The sequence below is a fragment of the Mastigoproctus giganteus genome, chromosome 2 (genome assembly GCF_048544385.1).
Source record: "Mastigoproctus giganteus isolate SK-2022 chromosome 2, ASM4854438v1, whole genome shotgun sequence".
Taxonomy (NCBI): Eukaryota; Metazoa; Arthropoda; class Arachnida; order Uropygi; family Thelyphonidae; genus Mastigoproctus; species Mastigoproctus giganteus.
The window spans coordinates 211350479-211375054 of NC_143576.1; the positions used below are offsets into that span (position 1 = coordinate 211350479).

The window sequence follows — 24576 nt, forward strand, 5'->3', positions numbered from 1 at the left end:
GGAAAGACAGTTGTAGAATAGATGTGCGGAAATTTGCCTTTAGCCAGTGGGTAGTTGATTGCTGGAACAGACTTCCATTTGTTGTTGTGGAAGTTGATAGCTGAAATAAATTTAAGGCTGAACTAGACAAACATTTGGAATGACTGGATGAGTGAAATGGGAAGGGATTTTTTTTTTTTTTTTTTTTTGGCTGATGCTGTATAAGCTTGCTTTCTTGCATCATATGCCTCAACTAATGCTAATGCTAACCCGCTAACATGTTTTGTTTTTCTGAAATTAATTTTTAAATTGTACTTGTAGTGTGCAAACCAACTTGTATTATTTACATAATTTTTTTTGAGTAAATAATAATTAAGTGCGTAATTTTTTTTAAATCTGTAAATATTTTTTTCCTATTACATGCTTTTTTAAATTTTTTTATAAACTGGTAATATTTAATCTTTTAAGCTTCAATGAAATTTTTAAAATATCCAAATGCTCATTTATGTTTCACATTTTATGTAACACAGCATGTTCATATGTATCATATGAAATAAAAAATAAGAATGAAAATTTTCTATACAAGTGATTCAGTCAATTTTTTATAATTGAAAATAGATTCTTATTATATCAAAACATTTTTAACAAAACAATTACACATCAGACAAAAAACTATAGCAGTTTGTGAAATTGCAATATATTAATCTGCTGATTTTGTTTTTCAGACAATTTTTATTTTACTTTTATGAAGTTATTGAAAATTTCTCTTTTTCATTAAATAAAAAACATTTTAATTGAGTGGCAATTTGATGTAGGCCCAGAGTGAAAAAAAAACAAACAAACCTTATGATAATATAACAGACTAATTATCCATTACCAATATATAGAAAAACCAACATTATATAACAAAATATGGGGCATAGTGTTCGTGTTTCCATATCAAACAGACCAGATGTCCAACCGCTCATCTCCTCCTGCAAAATAAATTTGAACTAAAATTTACAAAAGAAAGTAACGTTGCTGCTTTAAAACTTCATACTTAAAACTAAATAATGATGATTAATTTGACTTAATATTTATCTAATAACAATTACAAATTTCTTCCCCACTACATATAACACAGCAGTTCATAAACAAATTAATGTATTTAGGAACAAAATTGATTTACCTTATTGTAGCTTTTCTTGCGGAAAGTGACTTGCTACCTGACGCCCTTCTGCCATTAATGATTCAATCTCATCAACAGTACGTGGAACGCACGTAAGGAGTTCCATTCCATCAGCAGTAACAGCAATATCATCTTCTATACGAACCTAGCATATTAAAAATATTAATATTGTAAAATTCAAGTACCGTATGTATAAGATGCACCTTTTTTCAAAAAATTTGGGGTCTAAAAACTGGGTGCGTCATATACTGTATGGGTGTAGATTTTTTTTACTTGCATTTCCCACTTTTTCGCGCTTGTTGTCTTTGCACTCATTGTTTCGCACTTGTTACCGGTATATTAGGTTACATTTTGCCACGTTCTGCCCAGAAATGGCTCAGAAAAGATTTTCGTACAGTGCTGAATTCAAGTTAAAAGTGATCCAGTTTGCAAAAGTGAATGGAAATAATGCTGATGAACGTAAGTTTGGTCCTCCTCCAACTGAGAAAACAATCAGAGACTGGCTGCAGGAAGAAGAAACCCTACTGAAAATGCCACGACAGAAGGAGGCCATGAGAGGCAAGTCAGCAAAATGGCCTGATTTAGAGAGGGAATTGAAGATATGGATTGAAGAGCAAAGGGCAATTCCTGTGTCCACAAAGATGGTTCAGCATGAGGCAAGAAGAATTGCTGATGAAAAAGAAGTTACTGATTTCAAAGGACACAATTGGTGCTTCAGGTTCATGAAACAGAATGGACTAAGCATGCGTAGTCTAAAAAAAAAACTACCTACTTGTGTCCATCCCTCCATTCATCTGTCTAGTTCTTAATTGAATTTATTCAAACTACCCACTTCCACAACAACAGATGGAAGTTTGTTCCACCCACTGCCTGAAAGTGAACCTCAGCACATCTATCCTGAAGCCATACTTCTTCAATTTGAGTCTATGCCCCCTCATGTGTGTAGCCTGGGCAAGAGGAAGAATGCTATCAACATTGAGCTTTCTCAATCCATTCAAAGCTTTATAAAAACCTCAATCAGATCACCTCACAGTGCCTAGTCTCAAGACGCTGCAATATGCAGAACTGCTGTCTCTCTTGGTAAGACCCCCTTTCATTCCCTTCATCAATCTCATTGTCCTTTTCTGTACCTGTTCCAGCAGATCAACATCTTTCCTAAAATGAGAGCTCAGGATCTGTATGCAGTACTTAAGATGCAGCCTAACCATTGCATTGTACAATGGGATAATCACCTTCTTATCCCTGCTAGCAAAGTTCCTGTATATCATTGATAAAACCCCATAACCATCCTGGCATTGGGATTACTGTTACCCACATACAGTACCTTGCATTTTTCAATACTAAACTTCAACTTCCATTTCTTAACCCATCTTCCTAATTTTTTTTAGATCTTGTTGCAGTAGCTACCCTGATTACTGTCATTAATCCTGGCAGACCTTCATCAATATCATTAATAATTATAGAAAACAAAAATGGGCTCAGCACTGAACCCTGGGGGAACTCCACTAATAACATTAGTCCATTGAGAGTACAGCCAGGCCTCGCATAATGCGAGTTCAATTAACGCATTTTTCAGTTACCGCTATTTGAAAAAATTATACCACTTTTCACTTTACACGATGCAAATTTCCAGTTAACGTGATCGCGTGGTAAGCTTACTGTGCATCGGACGGGCAATAAACAAAGGTTTGCCTGCTGGCCCCCTCGGTGTGTTCCATCAACCATCTGAAGAAGACATGTTACTTGTTTGTCTCCTGCTAATAAAGTCAATGCAGACTTGCATTTAAAAATTCAAATTTTTAAACGAACCAGATGAAAATGTTACCGCGAAGGAAATAACGGTAAAAGAACTAGATGAAATCTTTCGTATAGCAGAGAACCTCGAACAAGAGGTTTGAGGTTCTCTGCGATATTTATTTCGCCAGGGCCCAGAGAAGATTGTTGTCGGCTATCGGAAATTGATTGATGAAAAGAGAAAGTCAACACTGTTCAAATATTTCCGCAACAGTCATTTCTTCATTATGTATTTTATGTCAGAGATTCCCAAACTTTCTCGGTTCACAGCGCTCTTAGTGTCTCAGTAATTTTTTCACGGCGCACCCAGACCAAAAGAAATACCTAACAATTCCATTTAGTAGTTAGGTCCAAACAACTTAATAAGAAATGTTGAAACTGTGAACTACCTCGAGCTAGTAGTTCGCACGGTGTCCGACAGATGTCGAGTATCGCTGTGTTTCCCTCGAAAATTTAAAATATTCTGCGGCGCACAGTTTGGAAACCGCTGTTTTATGCAATAAACATTTAATTCCATAATTATTTTTATTATCTTTTACATTGTATACAGTTAAAAAGTTATTTAAAAGGTATTTTTAAAATTCTTTATGGACATTCCAGAAGGTCAAGGACCAATTATAATTTTTCCTATTGATTATTATATTCAATTAACACGTTTCTGTTTTGTGTGATGCGTTTGCAGGATGAATTAATCGCGTTAATAGAGGCCAGCATATAGTGTCCATTAATAACCACTATGTCTTCTCCCACTCACCATCCCATTATCCAGAGGCATTAAGGGTAATTTGCCCTTAATGCCTCTGGATGTTGTTGTTGTTATTGTTATTTGGTTTTTAGGAGCATTAGCAACTAAGGCCATATTGCTCCGGGGATAAGCGGTGGTCATTCCCTGACCTTTCCGCATCCTTTGTATTTGGTGGTGACGGGCTCGAACCCCGGTCTAATCAAGAAGCGTGTGCTACGCACTACTGCTCCTTCCCACCTGGCTACGGAGGCGCCAATGCCTCTGGATAAAGCTGCTATTTGTACAGCAGTCTTTTATGTGCAACAGTATCAAAACTTTGCTGAAAATCCAAGTATAATGTATCAAAATTATTTTTCATTCATTTCCTTTGTTACTGCATCATAGTATCCAATCAGATTGGTCATGCTGGATTGCCCCTTAACAAATCCATGCTGTGATTGCAGTATAATTGCATTTCTGTCTAGATAGTCCTACATTACTTCTTTCCCAGTAGATGCTATCATTTTACTTGGAACAGAAGTTAAGCTAACAGGTCTATAATAATTCACCTGTTGAACCCCCTTTGTGAAGTTGGGATACATTCACACATGTCCAGTCCTTAGGGACGTCCCATGAAGTCAAGGATGCTCCATTAATTATGGTTAAGGGTTTGCCTACCTTCTTTGCTGCCTCCTTTAATATAATTGGATAGATCCCATCCACTTAGAGGGCGCTGACTCTCTTTAGAAAATACAGCTGCGAGTTACAGGCTCCGAAAAAAAACGATAAGTGTTTGCTTTTTATTTACATAATTGTTATTTTATATTGTACTTAATACGTAGTCTTATAGTTATAATTACGCTGGTTATTTTTATTTTAATTTATATAAACAGTTTTTGTAGATATACGTAATACTTTATAAAACCGTTATTTCGTTCGAATATTGCAGGCATTGTTTTTGTATATAGTGATAGGGAATTCAAATTTTTAATTGAGGTAGCTAGGTAGCTCTAACGTATAATTATAGAAACAGTAATACGCTTCACTGTTTCTATTAGATAGTGTAGTATTGACATTTAATTTAATTTAATTTATTGATCTTATTAATTTAAAATATCATGCCCCAAACTAGAGCAGCAAAGCAACGGGCACAAAGTAGCAGGAGTGCTGTGACTCGGGGGAGAACTGAGGGGGGGCGATTCTCCAACGCATCACAGCCTAAAAAAATGTGCAACTTGTGAAATGTTTGCCGAACTATATGGAACGGAACATGATATTGCCATAGGGGATGTCTTTGAGTGTGCGCGATGTAAGGAGTGTAAGGAAATCAGGCGACAACTCAGCGTTGTTATGGGCCTATATGAGAGTTTGAAGGACAGGGTGGATGCCCTCGAAAGATCTAAATTGAGGGGCCCATCAGGCTCTCAGCTGCCCACATCAACGCCAGAGCTTGCATTTGGTCATCACGCAACACAGCGGCAACCCCGAAGGCAGATTGCGCTGGTCCCAAAGGAACTAGTAGTTGTTGGTGACTCTATTGTCATGGAAACGGGAAACATCCTTTGTAAAAAGGATAGGTGGAACAGGACCAGGGTATGTCTGCCAGGGGCAAAAGTTGATGACGTTGTAGAGCAGATATCATCTTTTAGGGGCACAAAAGGTGATATAATTGTACACGTTGGCACTAATGATATTAAGAGTAGGAGACCGGCAGAATTACTTAACAAGTACAGGTCACTGTTGAAAAAAAGCCGTGAATTAGGTTTGAATTTGAAAGTGTCTGCAATTCTGTCCAGACACGATAGGAGGGAGTATATGATGAGAGCCTTGTTGATCAATTCGGCCCTGGAAAGATTGTGCAAGGCTCAAGGGATAGAATTTTTTTCAGCCTGGACTGTACTTGTTAACAGGAGAGACTGCTTCTACAGGGATGGGATACACTTAAATAGAAAGGGTGCAAGAATATTTGCTGATGCTATCGAGGCAGTGTTAGGTGAGTCGGAAAACTGATAGCTTGGGGGGATACAAGGACTAATAGTTTAACAGTAGCCGTAAGCAGAGGTGAAGGTGATTCTTGCACAACTTCTATTAGAATAAGTAGCGACCTGGAGCATGGGGTGTTGGGGGTTTCAGGGACGGATGGCAGTCATCCTGAAATAGGTGGGTATATGGGATGTGTTAGGGTAACTAAGAATAGGAGTAGGAGCATGTACCACTAGAAGTATAGTAAATAAATTTGATGAATTTGAAGTGTTGGTCAAGACATCAAAGGCGACTATTGTTGGGATATCAGAGACGTGGTGTCACACAGATATAAGGAATGCCGAACTGGAATTTGGGGAGTACAATGTGTACAGAAAGGATAGACAGGATAGGAAGGGAGGAGGTGTTATACTGTTAATAAAGAAAAACATAAAATCAAAAGAAGTGCACCCAGTTGATATAGATGAACAGTGCACTGTTGAGTCAGTTTGGTGCGGCATAAGCACTGCGAAAGCAAAAATTAGAGTAGGAGTGTGTTATAGGCCTAATGACTTGAATGAGTACAATGAACAATTGTACAGAGAAATAGAGTGGGCTAGTAAATCGGAATGTCTTATAATGGGGGATTTTAACTTCCCAGATATTGACTGGAACTTGTGGGTTGGGCACTCACACACTAGTCAGACTTTTGTGGATTTATTGGATGATTGTTTTCTGCAGCAGCATGTTCGAGAGGCAACCAGAGAAAGTAATACTCTTGATCTGGTTATCAGCAGTGATCATTCATGTATTAGGAATTTGCAGATAAAAGAACCACTAGGTGGCAGTGATCACAGTGCACTGACGTGGGATTTACTTAAAGATTTAATTACCATCAGGGGTAAAGGAAAGGGTTTTTGCTTTCGTAAAAGGCTAGTACAGTGGTCTCCGACAGTTTTTAAATTCTGTACAGTAGGATCAACTGACGATGTTACCAACAGTAAATTCTAAGTGGGAAGCATTCAAGGAATTAATCGTGGAAGCTACCAAAAGGTTCATACCTATTAAGAAATATTGTTCAAGGTTTAGGCCTAAATGGTTGTCAAATGAACTAATGAGACTTGTAACAGAGAAGAAAAATGCATGGGATGCATATAAATTATCAAGCGACTCAGAAGCCTATGGCAGATATAAGTTAATCTGTAAACAGGTCACAAAGGAGGTTCGGCAGGCGAAGGCAGATTACGAGAAATCCTTGGCAAAAGATGCTAAGAAAAACAGCAAGGATTTCTTTACTTATATAAACTCTAAAAGGAAGGGGATGAATCTGATTGGTCCACTTGACATCGATGGTTCAATTGTTGATGATCCTGCTCAGATAGCAAACAAACTGAATGAGTATTTTGCATCTACATTCACACGTGAGGAATTATTAAGGTTTGAAAATGGCAGAAGGTTATCAAATTGTAGCAAGATACTTAATGATTTTGTAATAACTGAGAGCAAAGTGGAAGAGAAATTGTTGAAGTCAAACTTAAGAAAAGCACCTGGGGTGGATGGGATCTATCCAGTTATATTAAAGGAGGCGGCAAAGCAACTAAGCAAACCCTTAGCCATAATTATGAGAGCATCCTTGGACTCAGGGGAGGTTCCCACGGACTGGAGATGTGCAAATGTATCCCCAATTCACAAAGGGGGATAGAAGGGTGACAGGAGTAATTACAGACCAGTTAGTTTAACTTCTGTTCCGGGTAAAATAATGGAGTCGCTGGTTAAAGATGCATTGCAGGATCATCTAGACAAGACTGCAGCAATAATTCAGATACAGCATGGGTTTGTTAAGGGAAAGTCTTGTCTGACAAATTTGATAGGATATTATGATGTGGTTACAAAGGAACTGGATGCAAAAAATAATTTTGATATCATATATTTGGATTTCAGGAAAGCTTTTGACACTGTTGCGCATGGAAGACTATTGTACAAATTGGAGCAGAATGGTATTAAGGGTAAGTTGCTACAATGGATAAAAGGATGGTTAAGTGCTAGAAGACAGAGGGTGGTAATCAATGGGTGCTGCTCTTCTTGGACTAATGTTATTAGTGGGGTCCCACAGGGTTCGGTGTTAGGTCCACTGTTGTTTTGTATATTTATCAATGATATTGATGAAGGTATATCAGGCTTAATGTCGTAGTTTGCAGATGATACAAAGGTTGGCAGGGTTGTTAATGACAGTAATGGCAGTGTGCTACTGCAACAGGATCTGGATAATTTGGGCAGATGGGCTAAGAAGTGGCAACTGAAGTTTAACCTTGACAAATGCAAAGTCTGCATATGGGTAGAAGTAACCCCAGAGAAACGTACGAACTGTGTGGTACTACACTTAAGGTGGTAGAAAATGAAAAAGACCTGGGAGTAATTGTGCAGTCAGATATTAAGTTTTCTGAGCAATGCAGACAGGCTGCCAGGGCAGGTCATGGGGTTTTGTCAATGATATATAGGAATTTTGCTAGCAGGGAAAAGGAGGTGATTATCCCTCTGTATAAGGCAATGGTCAGGCCACGCCTTGAGTACTGCGTACAGGTCTGGAGGCCTCATTTTAGGAAGGATGTAGATTTACTTGAGCGTGTACAGAGAAGGGCAACAAGATTGGTGAGGGGAATGAAGGGATCCTCTTACCAAGAGAGGCTTAAGTTCTGCAAAATGCAGTGGCTGGAGACTAGGCACCTGCGTGGTGATCTGATTGAGGTGTATAAGGCCTTGAATGGGTTGAGCACGCTGAATTCTGATGGGATCCTTCCACTTGTTCAGATTATGAACCTAAGGGGGCATAAATTCAAATTAAGAAAAGACAGATGTAGAATAGATGTGCGGAAATTTGCCTTTAGCCAGCGGGTGGTTAATTGCTGGAACAAACTTCCATCTGTCGTTGTGGAAGTTGATAGGTTGAATACATTTGCTTTCTTGCATCAAATGCCACTACTACTCTGTGTATTTTTTATGTTAATTTTCAGCAATTTTTCTTCCACTTTCCCGTCAGTCATCACAAAATTATTTAGTTCTCTGACAGATTTTGGTGAACTTCTGAACTCTTTAGAACTACTCATGCATGAATGTAGATATAAAATACCTATTCAGTTTGTCAGCAACCCAAGGTCATCAACATTTAAATCATCAACATCAAGTGTACTAATGTGATTCAACCCACTCCCTTTTGCTATTAATATAGTAAAGAATCTTTGCTGCCTTTCTTGGCATTCTTTGCCAAGAAAGGCAGCAAAACTTCTTTTAATCTGCCTCAGTTTGCCTAACCTCCTTTGTGACTTGATTATAGATTAGTTAATATCTACCACAGGCTTCTGTGTATATAAACTAGTCTGTAATCATGTCACAAAGGAGGTAATCCAAGCAGTCAGACTCATGAGATCCCAATTATCAATCCTTGGGTAATATCATGCAGCTACAATATTTTAGGATCAGGACAACTCCCAGCTTCGTTGGTCTTTCAGTATGAGTAATCCAATTTACAAATAGTTTATACCTTAAGAGAAACCAACAGTCCTTATGTATTACCATAAACTTAGAATATTCTATACCCAAGGACTTGCCCAACTTTCACATCTTTCAGCAAGCCATTAAACTTAAACCCTTTTATAGGTATGAAAATCAGAATATTAATAGATCATATGTTTTATATTTGTAGTTGTTCTCTACTGAAGATGACACCATGATAATCCTTCCAACTCACCACAGAAAATTTGATAAATTCAAAGTAGGAAGAAATGACATATTAAGAAATTCACTCATTTACTTATCAAACCATGAGGAAGGGATGCCTGAACTAAATCGTTCCCTTTCTGTTAGGAGTAGACAAGTAAAAAAAGGTTAACCACTATAACAGGAGAAAGATATATATGACTTAACTATGTTTTAGGTATAGTAAGCTTAGCATTATCATATATTTGCATATATGATAATAATAATTTACATATAAACTAAACATAATCCACCTTGGTAACATATTTATTAAAATTAGCAAAGCCACTCCTAAGATGTTACACACAACATAAGTTTCAAATAGCATCAGAATTTTCCTCAGCAAAAATGTCAATCTTGTCTGTAAACAACACATTAACAAGTCAGTCTTGTTTTTCATATCATCTCAATAAGAAAATTAGCAAAGTATGTCCCACTCACGTGATCAGTTGGCATTACTTGTTGAACATATTTAATTTGTTGTGGATGTAACCTCAATATCTGTCTTATGGATCTTAAAACCATCTTCTGTTAAATATCCAGACACTAAGTGAAATTCCTGGTACTGCCTAAATTTGATGTTGAAGCAATTCCTTGAATAGTATAGAATACTTTCATTAGCATTAGCAAAGGCACATTATGCAAGAAAGCAAGCTTATATAGCATCAGCTAAAAAAAACTCACACCCTTCTCGTTTCACCCATCCGCTCACTCTAAATGTTTGTCTAGTTCTGCCTTGAATCTATTTAAGCTATCAACTTCTACGACAGATGGAAGTTTGTTCCAGCAATCAACCACCCGCTTGCTAAAGGCAAACTTCCACACATCTGTCATACAACTGTCTTTCCTCAATTTGAATTTATGCCTTTCTCAGGGATGGTTGGCTACCACTTCTAAGAGGTATCATGATCACCTCCTACTGTTTAAAATTTTTCATGAACAACAACGAGTATTTTACCGCAACATGGTGCCTAGTCTCCAGATGAAATAAATTCTATAATTTCTATTTCTATTATTATAGAAATTATAATTATCTTTCTACCATAGAAATATTCTGAAATGCTCTGATGGAGCAATGCAAAGCAATTTTGTGACTATGACAATTATAGTGTAGCTATCACTTTGGGAAACTTTCAAGAGCATCACAGTCGAAATCTTAAGTTAACATTAGTTAAAGTATGCACTGCATTATATTTTGAGTGCACTAGCAAATAGTAATAATTCATGATTTATAACAAAATAAGTCAACCCATTGATGTGAAAATTTGTTACAAAGATTCTTAAAATGTTCTAAGCATCAAAATTTTGGAATGGATTAGGGCACTTATTCCAAATTTATACTAATATTTCTGTAGGAGAAACTGGGGAAGGAATTCTATGAAATCAGAATTGAACTTAGACCCATCTCAGGTCAACAGAACATATGTTGAAAATTTGGTAGTAAATCTGCATTTTTCTTGTCAATTAATGTGAAAACATACTTTCCTTTATGCTTATTTTATTGGGGAGATGAGCACTGTGAAATCATAACTGGACCTGAAATTTTCCAAAGAACTAACAGAATGCAGGTTAAAAATTTGGCCTTGATTCGACTTTTCATTCTAGAGTAATACATGAAATATACTTGCACTTATGTGAATAGATTTCTGTGGTCAGGGAGGGGGAGAGGCTATGACCGATCTTAAAAGCTTCCCAGGAACCAAAGAAACATACTGTGAAAACGTGATATCAATTGAGCTTTTTCTTAAGTACAGTAAACCCCCGCTATTCGCGGTCGATGATTTAATATAAAATGAAACCTAAAAAAATGTGAATTTTAAAGCGCCATGAACATTTTCTGCCATAAAAAAACATGGGCGTGGCTAAAATTATCTTTCCCGGTCAAAACAGCGCTCAGTGGGTGGGGGGAGAGAGGTGACAAAATCGCGAGCGTGGATGTTTCTCGCTAATCCTTGTTCAGTATGTGTTATGCGCTTGTCATGGAAGGTTTCGTCGTTTGCTTTTAATTTATATGCTTATAAATTGAATAAATTTATCAATTTATAAATTGATATGCTTACAAAAGTGATAAATCTACCGTTTTGCAGTGTAAAACAGACTTTTTCGAGTGTGTTAACGGAAGAAAGTGACTTTATTGTGGATAAGTTCTTTCTAACCCGTACAAAAATATGGCTACGAATAATAAGGGAAATGTGAAAAGATCAAAGAAGGTGATGACATTAGCGAGTAAAATTGAGTTATTAGACAAAATTTCTAATGGTGAAAGTGTCTCCTCAGTGGCAAAACATTATAAAATCAATGAGTCAATGGTACGGTCAATCAAAAAATCGGAAGAAAAAAATCCGCCGTAGTGTCCGTGAAAACGTGCTAATTGCTTCAAAAATTTGCTGTGTAACTCGTGAAGTTAAATTAGAAAAAAATGGAAAAGGCTTTAAACCTGTGGATAGAAGACCGAACTCAAAATAAAATTCCGTTAAGTTCACTCATCATTCGTGAAAAGGCAAAACTCCTTTATCAACACTTTAGCGAAACTGGTGATAGCACTGGTGGGATAAGTTTTTTTGCTAGCAAAGGCGCTGGTTTGAAAGATTTATTTGAAATTTCTAATAAATATTAGATTTAATATTAAATTGTTTCTTATTTTCATTTCGATGCCATATGTTTGCATTTCACTATGTACTGTCTATGTACATAGTCATATTATGAAGGTACATATAATACATACATAGACAAAATTTTAGACTAGTTTTTCTTATATATTTCATACTTTGGAATGGAACCCCTTTATTACTATGGGAGCCATAACTCAGTATTAGCGGCATTTCTCAGGAATGTAACCCCCACGAATAGCGGGGGTTTACTGTAATGTCTAAACATCCAATAACACACTTCCATTGCAAGTAGGTAATGTACACAGTGCATTACATTTCAGGCTCATTATATTTTTTCTTAAAATTAATTGAATTTTCTTTTCTTTTTCTGTGATTAACTGAAGTGAAAAGTAAATAGAGTTATCATCTTATCAATTAATTACTAAGATTATAACTTTAAAGAACATTAAAATAATAATTTAGGGCTAAAGCATCAAAAATGGAATTTACTAGACATACAAATTAGTGCAATGCATCAGTTCTGTACATAGTAAATCACTGAAGTTGGTAAAATGGCATCATTTTCATTACATCTCATATTGTGAATGCCTTCACTATTGTTACTTATTCTCAGTGGATACCATTACCCAGACAGTTGTTTCAGGGCTATTTAGCCCTTCATTGGTGGGTGGGTAAGTTACCCGGTGGTATAACAACTGGCAACCCAGTTATGAACTATGGAAAAACTCCACAATAACCCCTAGCATTGTTACTGTTATGGGTATTGCATAAGGCATGTAAAATTTTCACTGATTGGCAGTTGGTGAAGTGGCATCGTTTTCATTACATCTCATATTGTGAATACCCTCACTAGCTGCCTGTCATTGTACTACTTCAAATAAGTAACGTTTCCCCGTTATAGAAGGCTATTTCAACCACCCACTGGTGAATGGGCATTCAGTCTTGAAACACCCATCTGCATGGTGTTATCCACTGAGAATAAGTAACAATGGTCATCTCTACTGGGAAAGCATTACTTATTCAAAGTAGTACAATGACGGGCAACTCACTGTGAAGGTATTGACAATATGAGATGTAATGAAAATTATGCCATTTCACCAACTTCAGTGATTTACTATGTACAGAATTGATGCATTGTACTAACTTGTCCGTCTTGATAGAACACTTAATTAAATTCCATAGTTTTACATTCTCGATATTTAACCATTCAGTTTAATTACAACCATATAATATAAGTCTCCTCCTGGATACTTTTTTTAAGTTTCTTTTCTCTATACATATATATATATATATATATATATCTCTTCACAAGCAACACAATGTTCATGAGTCTTATATAACAATACAAGCAAAGCATGCACTGACTGTGTAAAGCAAACAATACTGCATTAAAACTACACATAATCTATGTTTTTTTTTTTTTTTTCCCCATTCAATTTGCATGGAAAAAAATAAATTGCTGGATTTCTATTTGTTCAATTTTAATGAAATTTGGGATGGCTCAACAGATCTTTCTATATGAACCAAATATAAAATTTCATGAAAACCATTCACTGATAGTTAAGTTGTTATGTGCGGCCAGATGGACATGGTGAAACAATAGGCACTTATGCATACATACTAATGTGCCTAGAAAGAGAGGAGAGAAAAAAAAGCAAGTTTTGGTAACTGTATCGACATAATTAATTACAAATAAATACAACCATGGTAAACTTTCCTAATACAAATCAAACTCATATCTGTGATATATCCTACACTTTTAAAGTGAGCAGGGATTTATGTTTTGTTTTTCTTTCAAACTTAAGAATTAGAATGTGATATTCAGGAAACTTTCCCAATGTCACCAAAGCAGCAGCTACAAGAAAATTCCATAAGGTGAGAGATATTTTAATGATAAAGCTTGCACTCAAGTAATGAACACGGAATGAAGTAATTTCTGGGTCCATAATCTTAAATAAAAATAAAATAAAATAAAAATGACAGACTTAAATCATGGCACTTGATTCGCATCAGGAAATATGGTACTTCAGGAGGCTATGGTAATGTTTCTCGATGTCAAATTATTTGCAATAGCCAAAGCAACAGCACTTAACAGAGCATGCGAGTTCAGTCATTTCTAAATTTTTTATGGAAAATTTTCAGAAAGTTCTGAATTCTAAATACCAGAATTATGAAGTTTTATTCTATATTTTTTTAATTCTCAGAATGAAATAACTTTAACTTGGCAATGGTATATTCTTGAATGAGAGGTTCACCCTCAGCTTGTTTCCACTACTTTCAAATCAGTTAGGGTTAAAGATTTTTTAAGCCTAGATAATCAATATCAAGATAATTATATTTGAATGAAATATAAAAATTCTGTCAAGTTACTTACTCCTCCAAAATTTCGGAAACGTTCAATCACCTCAGGAACCAAAAATTTTGCTTGTTCAGGATTGGCAATTGCTTGTTCCAGCAACTAGAAAATGGATGGACATACACTGTAAAGGCATTTTACATTTGTGAATAATATGTACATTGATTTACCAGACAAAAGACAATGTAGAAAAGGTAAATCAGTATTTACTTCATGCATACAGACACTCAAAATCATAGTACCTCATTCACTGACTTGTCATACTCAGTATCATGAGACCAGAAATCAAAAGTGCAAGATGTGTGTTGATGAATTTGAGAATAACCTTTGGAAAATATCTGTTGATTACATTCAATCTGTTGAGGTTCAATGTTAGGGAGGGCACTAAAGTTAAATGGTATTTGGAACCCCATGCCATGGTAAATAAAGTAAAAATAAATTTTCATTTATACTCTGTACAGTCAGGGCCAGAGGAGTTTACATCTTCATTGTAACTGTTCATTGCAGATGACATTAGTATTTAGCATTAGCAGAGGCATATGGTGCAAGAAAGCAAGCTTATAGAGCATCACCAAAAAAAAAAAAAAAAAACCCCTTCCCATTTCACCCATCTGGTCACTACAAATGTTTATCTAGTTCAGCCTTAAATTTATTTAAGCTAGCAACTTCCACGACAACAGATGGAAGTCTGTTCCAGCAATCAACTACCACTGGCTAAAGGCAAACTTCTGCACATCTATTCTACAACTGTCTTTCCTCAATTTGAATCTATGCCTCCTCAGGTTCTTAATCTCAGCAAGTGGAAGTATCCCATCAGCATTGAGCCTGCTCAAACCATTCAAAGCCTTGTACACCTCAATCAGATCACCTCGCAAGTGCCTAGTCTCCAGATGTTGCAACTGAAAGAATTTAAGACTCTCCTGGTAAGAGAACCCCTTTATTCCTCTCACCAATCTTGTTGCTCTTCTCTGTACTCATTCTAGCAATTCTACATCCTTCCTAAAATGAGGCCTCCAGACCTGTATGCAGTACTCAAGGTGTGGCCTGACCATTGCCTTATAGAGAGGTATAATCACCTCCTTGTCTCTGCTAGCAAAATTCCTATATATCATTGACAAAACTCCACGATCTGCTTTGAAAGCCCATCTGCACTGCTCAGAGAACTTCATATCCGACTGCACAATTACCACCAAGTCTTGTTCATTCTCCACCTCCCGAGTGTAGTACCACACAGTTGGCACATTTCTCTTAGGTTACTGCTACCCAGGGCTTTTTTTGTGATGGTACGCAACGGTACGGCGTACCAGCACCCGTCAATCACGGCCGTATCGCTAGCAGTCTGGAAGGGGTACCCGTTTCTGAATCTCGACCAAAACTTCATTATGAAATTATTTTTACTTATTTTTTTACTTGGTACTTACCGTATTTTTACATTTTACTTATTATTTTTTATTTATTAAATAAGACTCACCTTTGACTTATTTTTAATATACTTGTATAATAAATTTATGCTTAATAAAATGTGTGTTAATAAAATTAATGGTCGAGATTCAGTATCAGATATAGCGTACCAACTGCTAGCGATACGGCCATGATTGACGGGTGCTGACTCTGCCCAGTGTCACGTGATCCTTAACAGACAGAAGCAGCTGGCATGGCTGACACCCACTGCGTGCCAGCCGTGTCACCCGTGCCGGCACAGAATTTTTCTTGATAGCAAAGAATGAGTACGGGCGCCTATTTTTTTACAAAAAAAGCACTGCTGCTACCCATATGCAGTACTTTGAATTTGTCAGAATGAATTTAATAATGAAATTAATTATTGAACTTCAGTAGCCACTTCTCAGCCCATCTACCTAACTTTTCTAGATCCTGTTGCAGTAGCATACTGTCTTTACTATCATTAACAACCCTGCCAACCTTCATATCATCTGCAAACTTGGACATTAAGCCTGATATACCTTTATCGTATCATTAATAAAAATACAAAACAACAATGGTGTGATTTTTTTTTTTTTTTTTGGCTGATGCTGCATAAGCTCATACACTTGCTTTCTTGCATCAAATGCCACTGCTGCTACTACTACTACAATGGGCCTAGCACCAAACCATGGGGGACTCCACTAATAACATTAGACCACGTAGAGCAGTGTCCATTTATTACCACTCTCTGCTGTCTCACTTCAACCATCCCTTTATCCATTGCAGCAACTTGCCCTTAATGCCATACTGCTCCAATTTGTACAGCAGTCTTCCATGTGAAACAGTATCAAAAGCTGTCCTGAAATCCTAGTATATGATATCAAAATTATTTTTTTTTGCATCCAGTTCCTTTGTGATCACATAGTAGTATCCAATCAGATTGGTCAGACAAGACTTCCCCTTAACAAACCCATGCTGTGGCTGAACTATTACTGCAGTCTTGTCTAGGTGATCCTGCACCACTTCTTTAACCAGTGACTCCATTATTTTCCCCGGAACAGAAATTAAACTAACAGGTCTATAATTATTTGTGTCACCCTTTGAACCTCTTTTGTGAATTGGGGTTACATTTGCACATCTCCAGTCCATGGGGACCTCCCATGAAACTAAGGATACTCCCTCATAATTATGGCTAAGGGTTTGCTTACTTTCCTCGCTGCCTCCTTCAATATAACTGGATAGATTCCATAAGTTGCCTTTTTTATGTTTAACTTCAACAATTTCTCCTCCACTTTGCTCTCCGTTATTACAAAATCATTTAGCTTCGTGTTACAGTTTAATAAACTTCTGTCCTCCCCTTCCATACAGAATTCCTCATGAATGAATGTAAATGCAAAATACTTTTTTTTTGGTAGTAGTTGTTGGCGCATCGGCTCCTGTGGCCATAATGCACTTCCCAAGGTTTTTGCAGTACTTTGATCCAAGCCCGAGGCGGGATTCGAACCCGCGACCTTTGGGTTGCCAGGCAGGCACTTTACCCACCCGGCTAGCCAGGTCGGCGCAAAATACTCATTCAGTTTGTCTGCTATCTGAGCAGGATCATCGACAGTCGAACCACCACCATCAAAGGGACCAATATGATTCATCTCCTTCCTTCTAGGGTTTACATAAGTAAAGAAGCCTTTGTTGTTTTCTTTGCATTCTTTGCCAAGGATTTCTCATAATCAGCCTTCGCTTTGTGACTTGATTACGAACTAGTTTATATCTGCTGTAGGCTTCTGTATCATCCGATGATTTATTTGCATTTTCTTCTCTGCCACAAGTCTCATTAGTTCATCTGACCTCCATTTAGGTCTAAATCTTGAACAGTATTTCTTAGTTAGTATGAAAAGCCTAGTAGCCTCCAAGATTAAGTCCCCGAAGGCTTCCCATTCACCACTGGTAACATCATCAGTTGATCCCACTGTATAGAATTGAAAAACTGTCTGAGACCACTGTAATAACCTTTACAAAAACAAAAACCCTTCCCTTTACCCTTGATGGTATTTCACCTTTAAGTAAATCCCACATCAGTAGACTGTGATCACTGTCACCTAGTGGTTCTTCCTTTATCTGCAAATTCCTAATGCATGCATCATCACTCTGATAATTATCAGATCAAGAGTATTACCCCCTCTGGTTGCCCCTGAACATGTTTCTGTAGAAAACAATCCTCCAATAAATCCACAAAAGTCTTGCTAGCGTGAGAGTGACCAACTGACAAGTTCCAGTCAATATCTGGAAAGTTAAAATCCCCCATTACATGACATTCTGATTTATTGATACACTATTTCTCTGCACAACTGTTTGTTGTACTCATCAGAGTCATTAGGCCTATAACACACTCCTACTTTCCCAGTGTTTATGTCACACAAAAATGACTCAACATTGCACTGTCCACCCATGTCAACTGGATGCACTTTGTTAGATTTTATGTGTTTCTTAACTAACAGCATAACCCCTCCTCCCTTCCTACCCTGTCTATCCTTTCTGTACACATTGTACTCCTCAAATTCCAATTCTGCAGAGACATACCAGAGATATCAGAGACACCATATCTCTGATACCTCTTGTATGTCTCTGACATACTAGAACAAAATAGTTAACAATGTAACATGTGCTTTTGGTGGCAGTATAAAAGCTTTATATCACAACACCTGCAACTGTATGTATATAAGCTACCCTGGGTTCACAGGAATGCAGGAGGGACCCAAAGTTTGAAGCTCCAGAATAGAGATTAAGCAATAACTAACTTTTTAGAGTTTAAGTTTTGTGAAGCAAAGGCATATAGTTAAGGTTTTTAATTACGGCAGATTGATCATGTTATTTTGTAGTAAATCACTGAAGTAGGTGAAATGGCATCATTTTTGTTGCATCTCATATTTGAATGCCTTCACGAGTTGCAAAGATATTGTAGCACATCAAATAAGTAATGCTTCAACAGTGGAGAAGAGTAATGTTACTTATTCTTGGTGGATCTGAATAACATATGGGGAAAGAAAATATTAGTAATATCCGTATGGTGCAAGGAAGCCTAAGGCTTATGCTGCACCATTGGTAACATCATCAGTTGATCCCACCGTGCAGAATTTAAAAACTGTCTGAGACCACTGTAGTCACCTTTACATGGGAAAAAAAAAAATAATAATAAATTAAATTAAAAAAAATAATAATAAAATAAATAATTAATAAATAATAATAAGAGAAAAGGAAATAGACACCCTATGTATTTTCCTCCTCCCTTAGGGAAATTCAAAGATCCAGCTGATCTTTGAATTTCCCCAAACTGTCAGCCTCTACCACCCATGTAGGTAACTTATTCCAGCAATTTATAACTCGCTGGCTAAAATAAAACTTTCTGCAATCCAATCTAAACATCTCTCCTCATAACTTGAATTTATGTTCCCTAGTTCTAGAATCATTTATAACCATGAAAATTTCAACCTCATTTGTTTTGCCTTTGCCTCTCAGAGCCTTAAACACCTCAGTCACAAGTCGCCCCTAAGGTGCCTAGTTTCCAAGCTGTACAACCCACATATTCGAAGTCTTTTCTCATAACATCATCCATTTGCTGATCTCACCAGGCAAGTTACCCATCTCTAGACCCTGAAAAAGGCCAGCCATTTTCCCATTTTAATATAATCACTGGTTCCACAGAAATTCCTCCATCACAACCCCTCCTACATGGAAAGCAAAAATACAGTCTGTCAAGTTGTCAGCCAATCAATGTGCTACACAAATGCTATACTAGCCAGTTATATTACAAGTAGATTCTGCTGAAGAATTTTCAAAAGAGCATGCTAGTCACATTAGGGTGAAGAACATGGAGAGAGGGGGGGTGGACCAGTGGCCACTTTTCATAGCGTTTATGAAAACCACTGTCTCTACCTCTGGGAGCTCATTATGTGGTCCAGGAAAAAACAAAAATACAGAAGAAAAGTATGACTCCCACCATCCAGTAGGCTACCACAATATCCCACTCCAGCTGCAGGATTTCCAGACAGATCCAGTAGAGTCAGCAGACCACCAAAGCACAGACTATCACATGGTTTCCTCCCAATGACAATACAAGAATCCAGAAGAGAAGCACTAGACCTCATTACCCATGACATCACAGAGGTCAGGAGATCAATGATCCCCAGCCACTCTAGAACTTAGTCAATGATCCATTGTCAGTAAATCCTTGTTAATTCAACACTGGCTTATTCAAAAGAGTTTATACAGCATCAGACAAAAAAAAAAAAAAAAAAAACATAACCCCCTCCCTCCACACATCTTTTTATTCGCTCTAATAATCTGTCCAATTCTTTCATCCTACTTACTTCCACAAAAGTAGATAGAAGTTGGTTCCAACAATCAATAGTAATCTAGCTGATATGAAATTTTTACATATCTATCCTACCACCACCCTTTTTTTAATTTAAATGTGTGTGTGTTATCTCAGAAAGTGTAAGGATGCTGTTATTTAGTTTACTCAATCCACTTGAAAACTTCAATCAGGTCTCCTTTTAGGTGCCTAGTTTCCAAGCACTGCAATTTGCAGAACTAAAGTCTTTTATGGTAAAACTAAATTTTTATTCCTTGACTAATCTTGTTGCTGTTATCTGCATTCATTTCAACAGATCCACATCGTTCTTAAAATGAGGCTTCTAGACCTGTATGCAATACTCAAGATGCATCCTAACCACTGCCTTATACAATGGGATAATAACCTTTTTTTTCTCTGCTGGAAAAATTCCTGTATATCATTGACACAACCCCCTCTGCCCATCATAAGCTGTCCTAGTAGCTAGTCTGCAATGTTAATGTTCAGAGAATTTTGTTGGACTGTACAATTAGCCATAGGTCTCTCTTGTTCACCACCTTGAGTGAGGTGGAGAACAAAAGCCAAGTGGTATGTTATTCAGTATTGGGTCCCGCAACTTGTAAATAGCTTGTCTAATTTGAAGAGGCTATTGAAATCGACTACAGGCAAGCATCCTTATAATGAATTTGAATGGAGATATAATAAAAAATTTGCTAATTTTTTGTTTAATTTTATAGGCTAGTATGCATATAAATTACTGAATGGAACTGAATTTTATCTGTCATCAGAGCTTATTCTCCCTCCATATCTGCTACAGCCATATTTGCCCCAATGACTGCCAGTAGCATACTGCTGGTGCTTATTGTGCAAATTTCTGCCAGTTCACCTTCTAGTAAGAGTTATGTTGGCTTGTTTGTTTGTTTGTTATTTGGTTTTTAGGAGCATTAGCAACTAAGGCCATATTGCTCCAGGATGCGGTGGTCATTCCCTGACCTTTCCGCATCCTCCGTATTTGGTGGTGACGGGCTTGAATCCCGGTCTAATCAAGAAGCGTGTGCTACGCACTGCTGCTGCTCCTTCCCACCTGGCTATGGAGGCACCAAAGTTATGTTGGCAAGGTAAGCTGCAAAGTGATGTGTCATAGGGTCATTGTTAAAAAATTCACAAGCAGTACACAACTTTTTATTTTCAATTAGAGCTGTTTTACGTACAAGAGTCAAGAATGCTTCACTCTTGCCATTGGAACTAGTTTTCCTTCCACATGCAATATAGTCACATTTCATGGCAAATTATTGAGGCTCACTATGCTAATCAGTACCAGAAAGCTAATCTGTCAATTTTTATCACCACCATAAAAGGATATCTAGCATTTAATTTTTGTCCCTCTATACACAGTAACCCCTTGGGGTCACTGTTAAGAATTTCCAACAAAGTTACTTTTTAATATTGACAGCTGTTTTATGTGAGAAAGTCCTTTCGTCATAAGGAGAGGCTATGCAAGTGAGGCTGAGCAGTATGAAATTACATGTGACTGCTTATCAGAAAAACTTTATATTCTAAAGGCAAGTAAGGCTGTTATATCGATGACACATAACCAGTAATTTTGAAGGAGGTAGCAAGAGGGTGAATTGAAATGTTAAGGTTAATTATGAAAGCATTACTGATGCAGGAAAGATTCCTCTGGTTGGAAAAGTGCCAAAGCATCACAATATACACCGAGTGATCACTGAATTATGACCACTCCTATGAAAACTGAATGCAATCCGTTGACCACACAAGGTATGAGAGTGCTGAGTCAGTCAATCTATGTAGCATAGATAAGGTGTCATGTCAGTGGTTCAGTAGGTAGTAAAATTCCGAGCGTGATGGGTAAAAGGAAGGATTTATCGGACTTTTATAGAGGACAGATTGTGGGTGCTCGACGAGCTGGTGCCTCGATTTCCCAAGAGGCTGAAATGGTGGGGTGTTTGAGAGCCACCATAGTTAAAGTGTACCATGACTGGCATCAAAATGGTCAAACAACAACCTGAAAGCAAAACTGCAAAGGTCAGCGAAAGGTTGATGTTAGAAGTGAGCGCCGGGTCCGACGACTCATACAGGCAAACAGGCACAGCACTGTTGAAGAGTTGATTACCCAATACAACATGGGCCAATCAGGAACAATATCTGGCATGACCATGCATTGCATGTTCACACATATGGCTATACCAATAGACGACCCCTATGGCATCCTCTCCTAACCAAGGTTCATCGGCGTAAAAGACTCACCTGGTGCAAAGAGCATGCAAGTTGGACATTAGAAGACGGTGTGCTGGTTGGATGAGTCACGTTATTTACTACACACCGTGGATGGTCGTGTACGGATTTGGTGTCAACAACACGAGGCTCTTCATCCATCATGCATGGTATCAAAAGTGCAGGCTGGTGGATGTGGTTGTATGGTGTGGGGCACGTTTCAATGGCAGGAACTTGGACCCCTGGTGCATGTGGAACAATGTATCAGTGGTCTCCGCTATCATCAACTGCTTGTTGACTGTGTACGCCCCACTATGTTACACTTTTTCCCGAATGGCAATGGTGTCTTCCAAGATGACAATGCACCGAGTCATCGGGCAATTGATGTGCAGGAATGGTTTGAGGAACACAATTCTGACTTCCAGCATATCGATTGGGCTCCAAACTCCCCCAATATCAATCCCATAAGCACTTTTGGGACACTATGGAAAGGCATATCAGGCATCTGGATACACCAATCACCTCCATACTCGCATTGCTGACCACATTACACACAGATTGGTTGGCCATACCTCCCGAACGCTTCCGACATCTTGTTGAATCAATGCCACATCGGATAGCTGCTGTACTGAGGGCAAAAGGAAGACCTACGAAGTATTAGGTAGGTGATCATAATTCAGTGATTGCTCAGCGTATAAGGGCAGGCAAGACTTGCAAGTTGGATTGACAGGGCTGTGTCTGTATTTTTGCAGCTCCACTGCATTTTGTCTATTTTAATGGAAATAGTGTGCTCAAAGTCCATAAAACTGGTATGCATAAGGAGGGGATCAAATACCTAACCAGTATTTTTGTTAATTTTAGTTGAGTTATGCTTGAGTTATGAATGTTTTTTCACTTTTCATCTTCACCATTGGTCAAATCATTACATTTGCCATGACAATGATGTAAAGGATGCAGTTTTTCCCCCTATTCCCTTGCTGCCACGTTCATAAATTTAGTTCTTGTGTTGTGGGAGGGATTTCCCCCATTGTGTGCTACTGATTTTTAAAGTTTTTTGTGTAAAAGTAGTAATGAAAATCATGTTTTTTCACATCTGCAAGATCGATTCCTCTATCCTAAAGGGACTGCCCAATACTCTTGGCCATACTGCCTTTCTCCTTGTCCAGGTGACGATCAATCACATGACTCCTGGGTGCCTTCCCATTGGCCACTCACTACCATGACATCACTGCTACTTGTACAATCATCTGCACTGTCCTCATTGAGAAGTTTCTTGAATATTCGTATCACTTTCAAATCCAATCCTGCCCTCAGACATGAAAAATTAGTGATATTTTGGTCGGAAATAATCATACAGACAAAATAAAAGTATCTGGGAATCGTCACAACATTTTCCAGAATACAGGCATTAAAAAAAGTGAGAAAGAGGTAAAATCACAAAGCCAAAAATGCCAGATTCGGTAGAAGAAAGTACAGTAAGGCAACTTGACGTTTGCCTGTAAAGATCCACTAGAAGAGAGCACCTGACTTTCGAGTTTAACAGTTCATCTAGAGAATCTACAAATTATAAACCTGCATCAGACAATAAAAGGAAGCAGAAAAAGGTTAAGGAGATAGCTGAGCTACCACAACCTCAAGAAGAGGAGGAGGAGATTGAGCAGAAAGTAACTTCTGAAGCAATCAAACAGAGACTACAAAGCCTGATAAGACACCTACAATGCCCTATGAACACCTTCTAGCCACGAGGAAGAAATTGGAAGAAATCATAATCACACAAACAGGCAGAATAACAGCAACAGTCTGACTGCAAATTGTACACTGTTATTAATCAATGATGAAGGTATGTAGACTCATACTGAAATGTCTTATTTACCTTTCACATAATGACTATCAATGCATGTTGAAGTAGTTTGAGAAAATAATACCAACACTATTCTGTGTTATGTTTTTCTGTCATTACTGCCAGTAACAGGGCTTGGGCTCTTTAGAAATGACTATGCTTGTCCAGAGTCAGCCTAAAGTAACTATGTTGTTTGTTATTTGGTTTTTAGGAGCATTAGCAACTAAGGCCATATTGCTCCGGGGATATGCGGTGGTCATTCCCTGACCTTTCTGCATCCTTCATATTTGGTGGGCCCGGGCTCGAATCCCGGTTTAATCAAGAAGCATGTGCTACGCACTGCTGCTCCTGCTCATCTGGCTACAGAGGCACCCTTAAAGTAACTA

The 24576-nt window shown here is 37.7% G+C and overlaps 1 protein-coding gene across 1 annotated transcript in view; it reads right to left on the reverse strand.

The window, feature by feature from the left end:
• Positions 1–786: 786 nt before the first annotated feature.
• Dip-C (dipeptidase C) overlaps positions 787–24576 on the reverse strand; it is a 185795-nt gene continuing 162005 nt past the window's right edge. Inside the window, exons 15-17 of the mRNA XM_090368947.1 lie at positions 14367–14450; positions 1148–1292; positions 787–953 (exon numbers count right to left, since the gene is read on the reverse strand). Coding sequence (XP_090225073.1) covers positions 1149–1292; positions 14367–14450 — 228 coding nt within the window. The 3' untranslated portion in view covers positions 787–953; position 1148. The remainder of the gene's footprint in view (positions 954–1147; positions 1293–14366; positions 14451–24576) is intronic.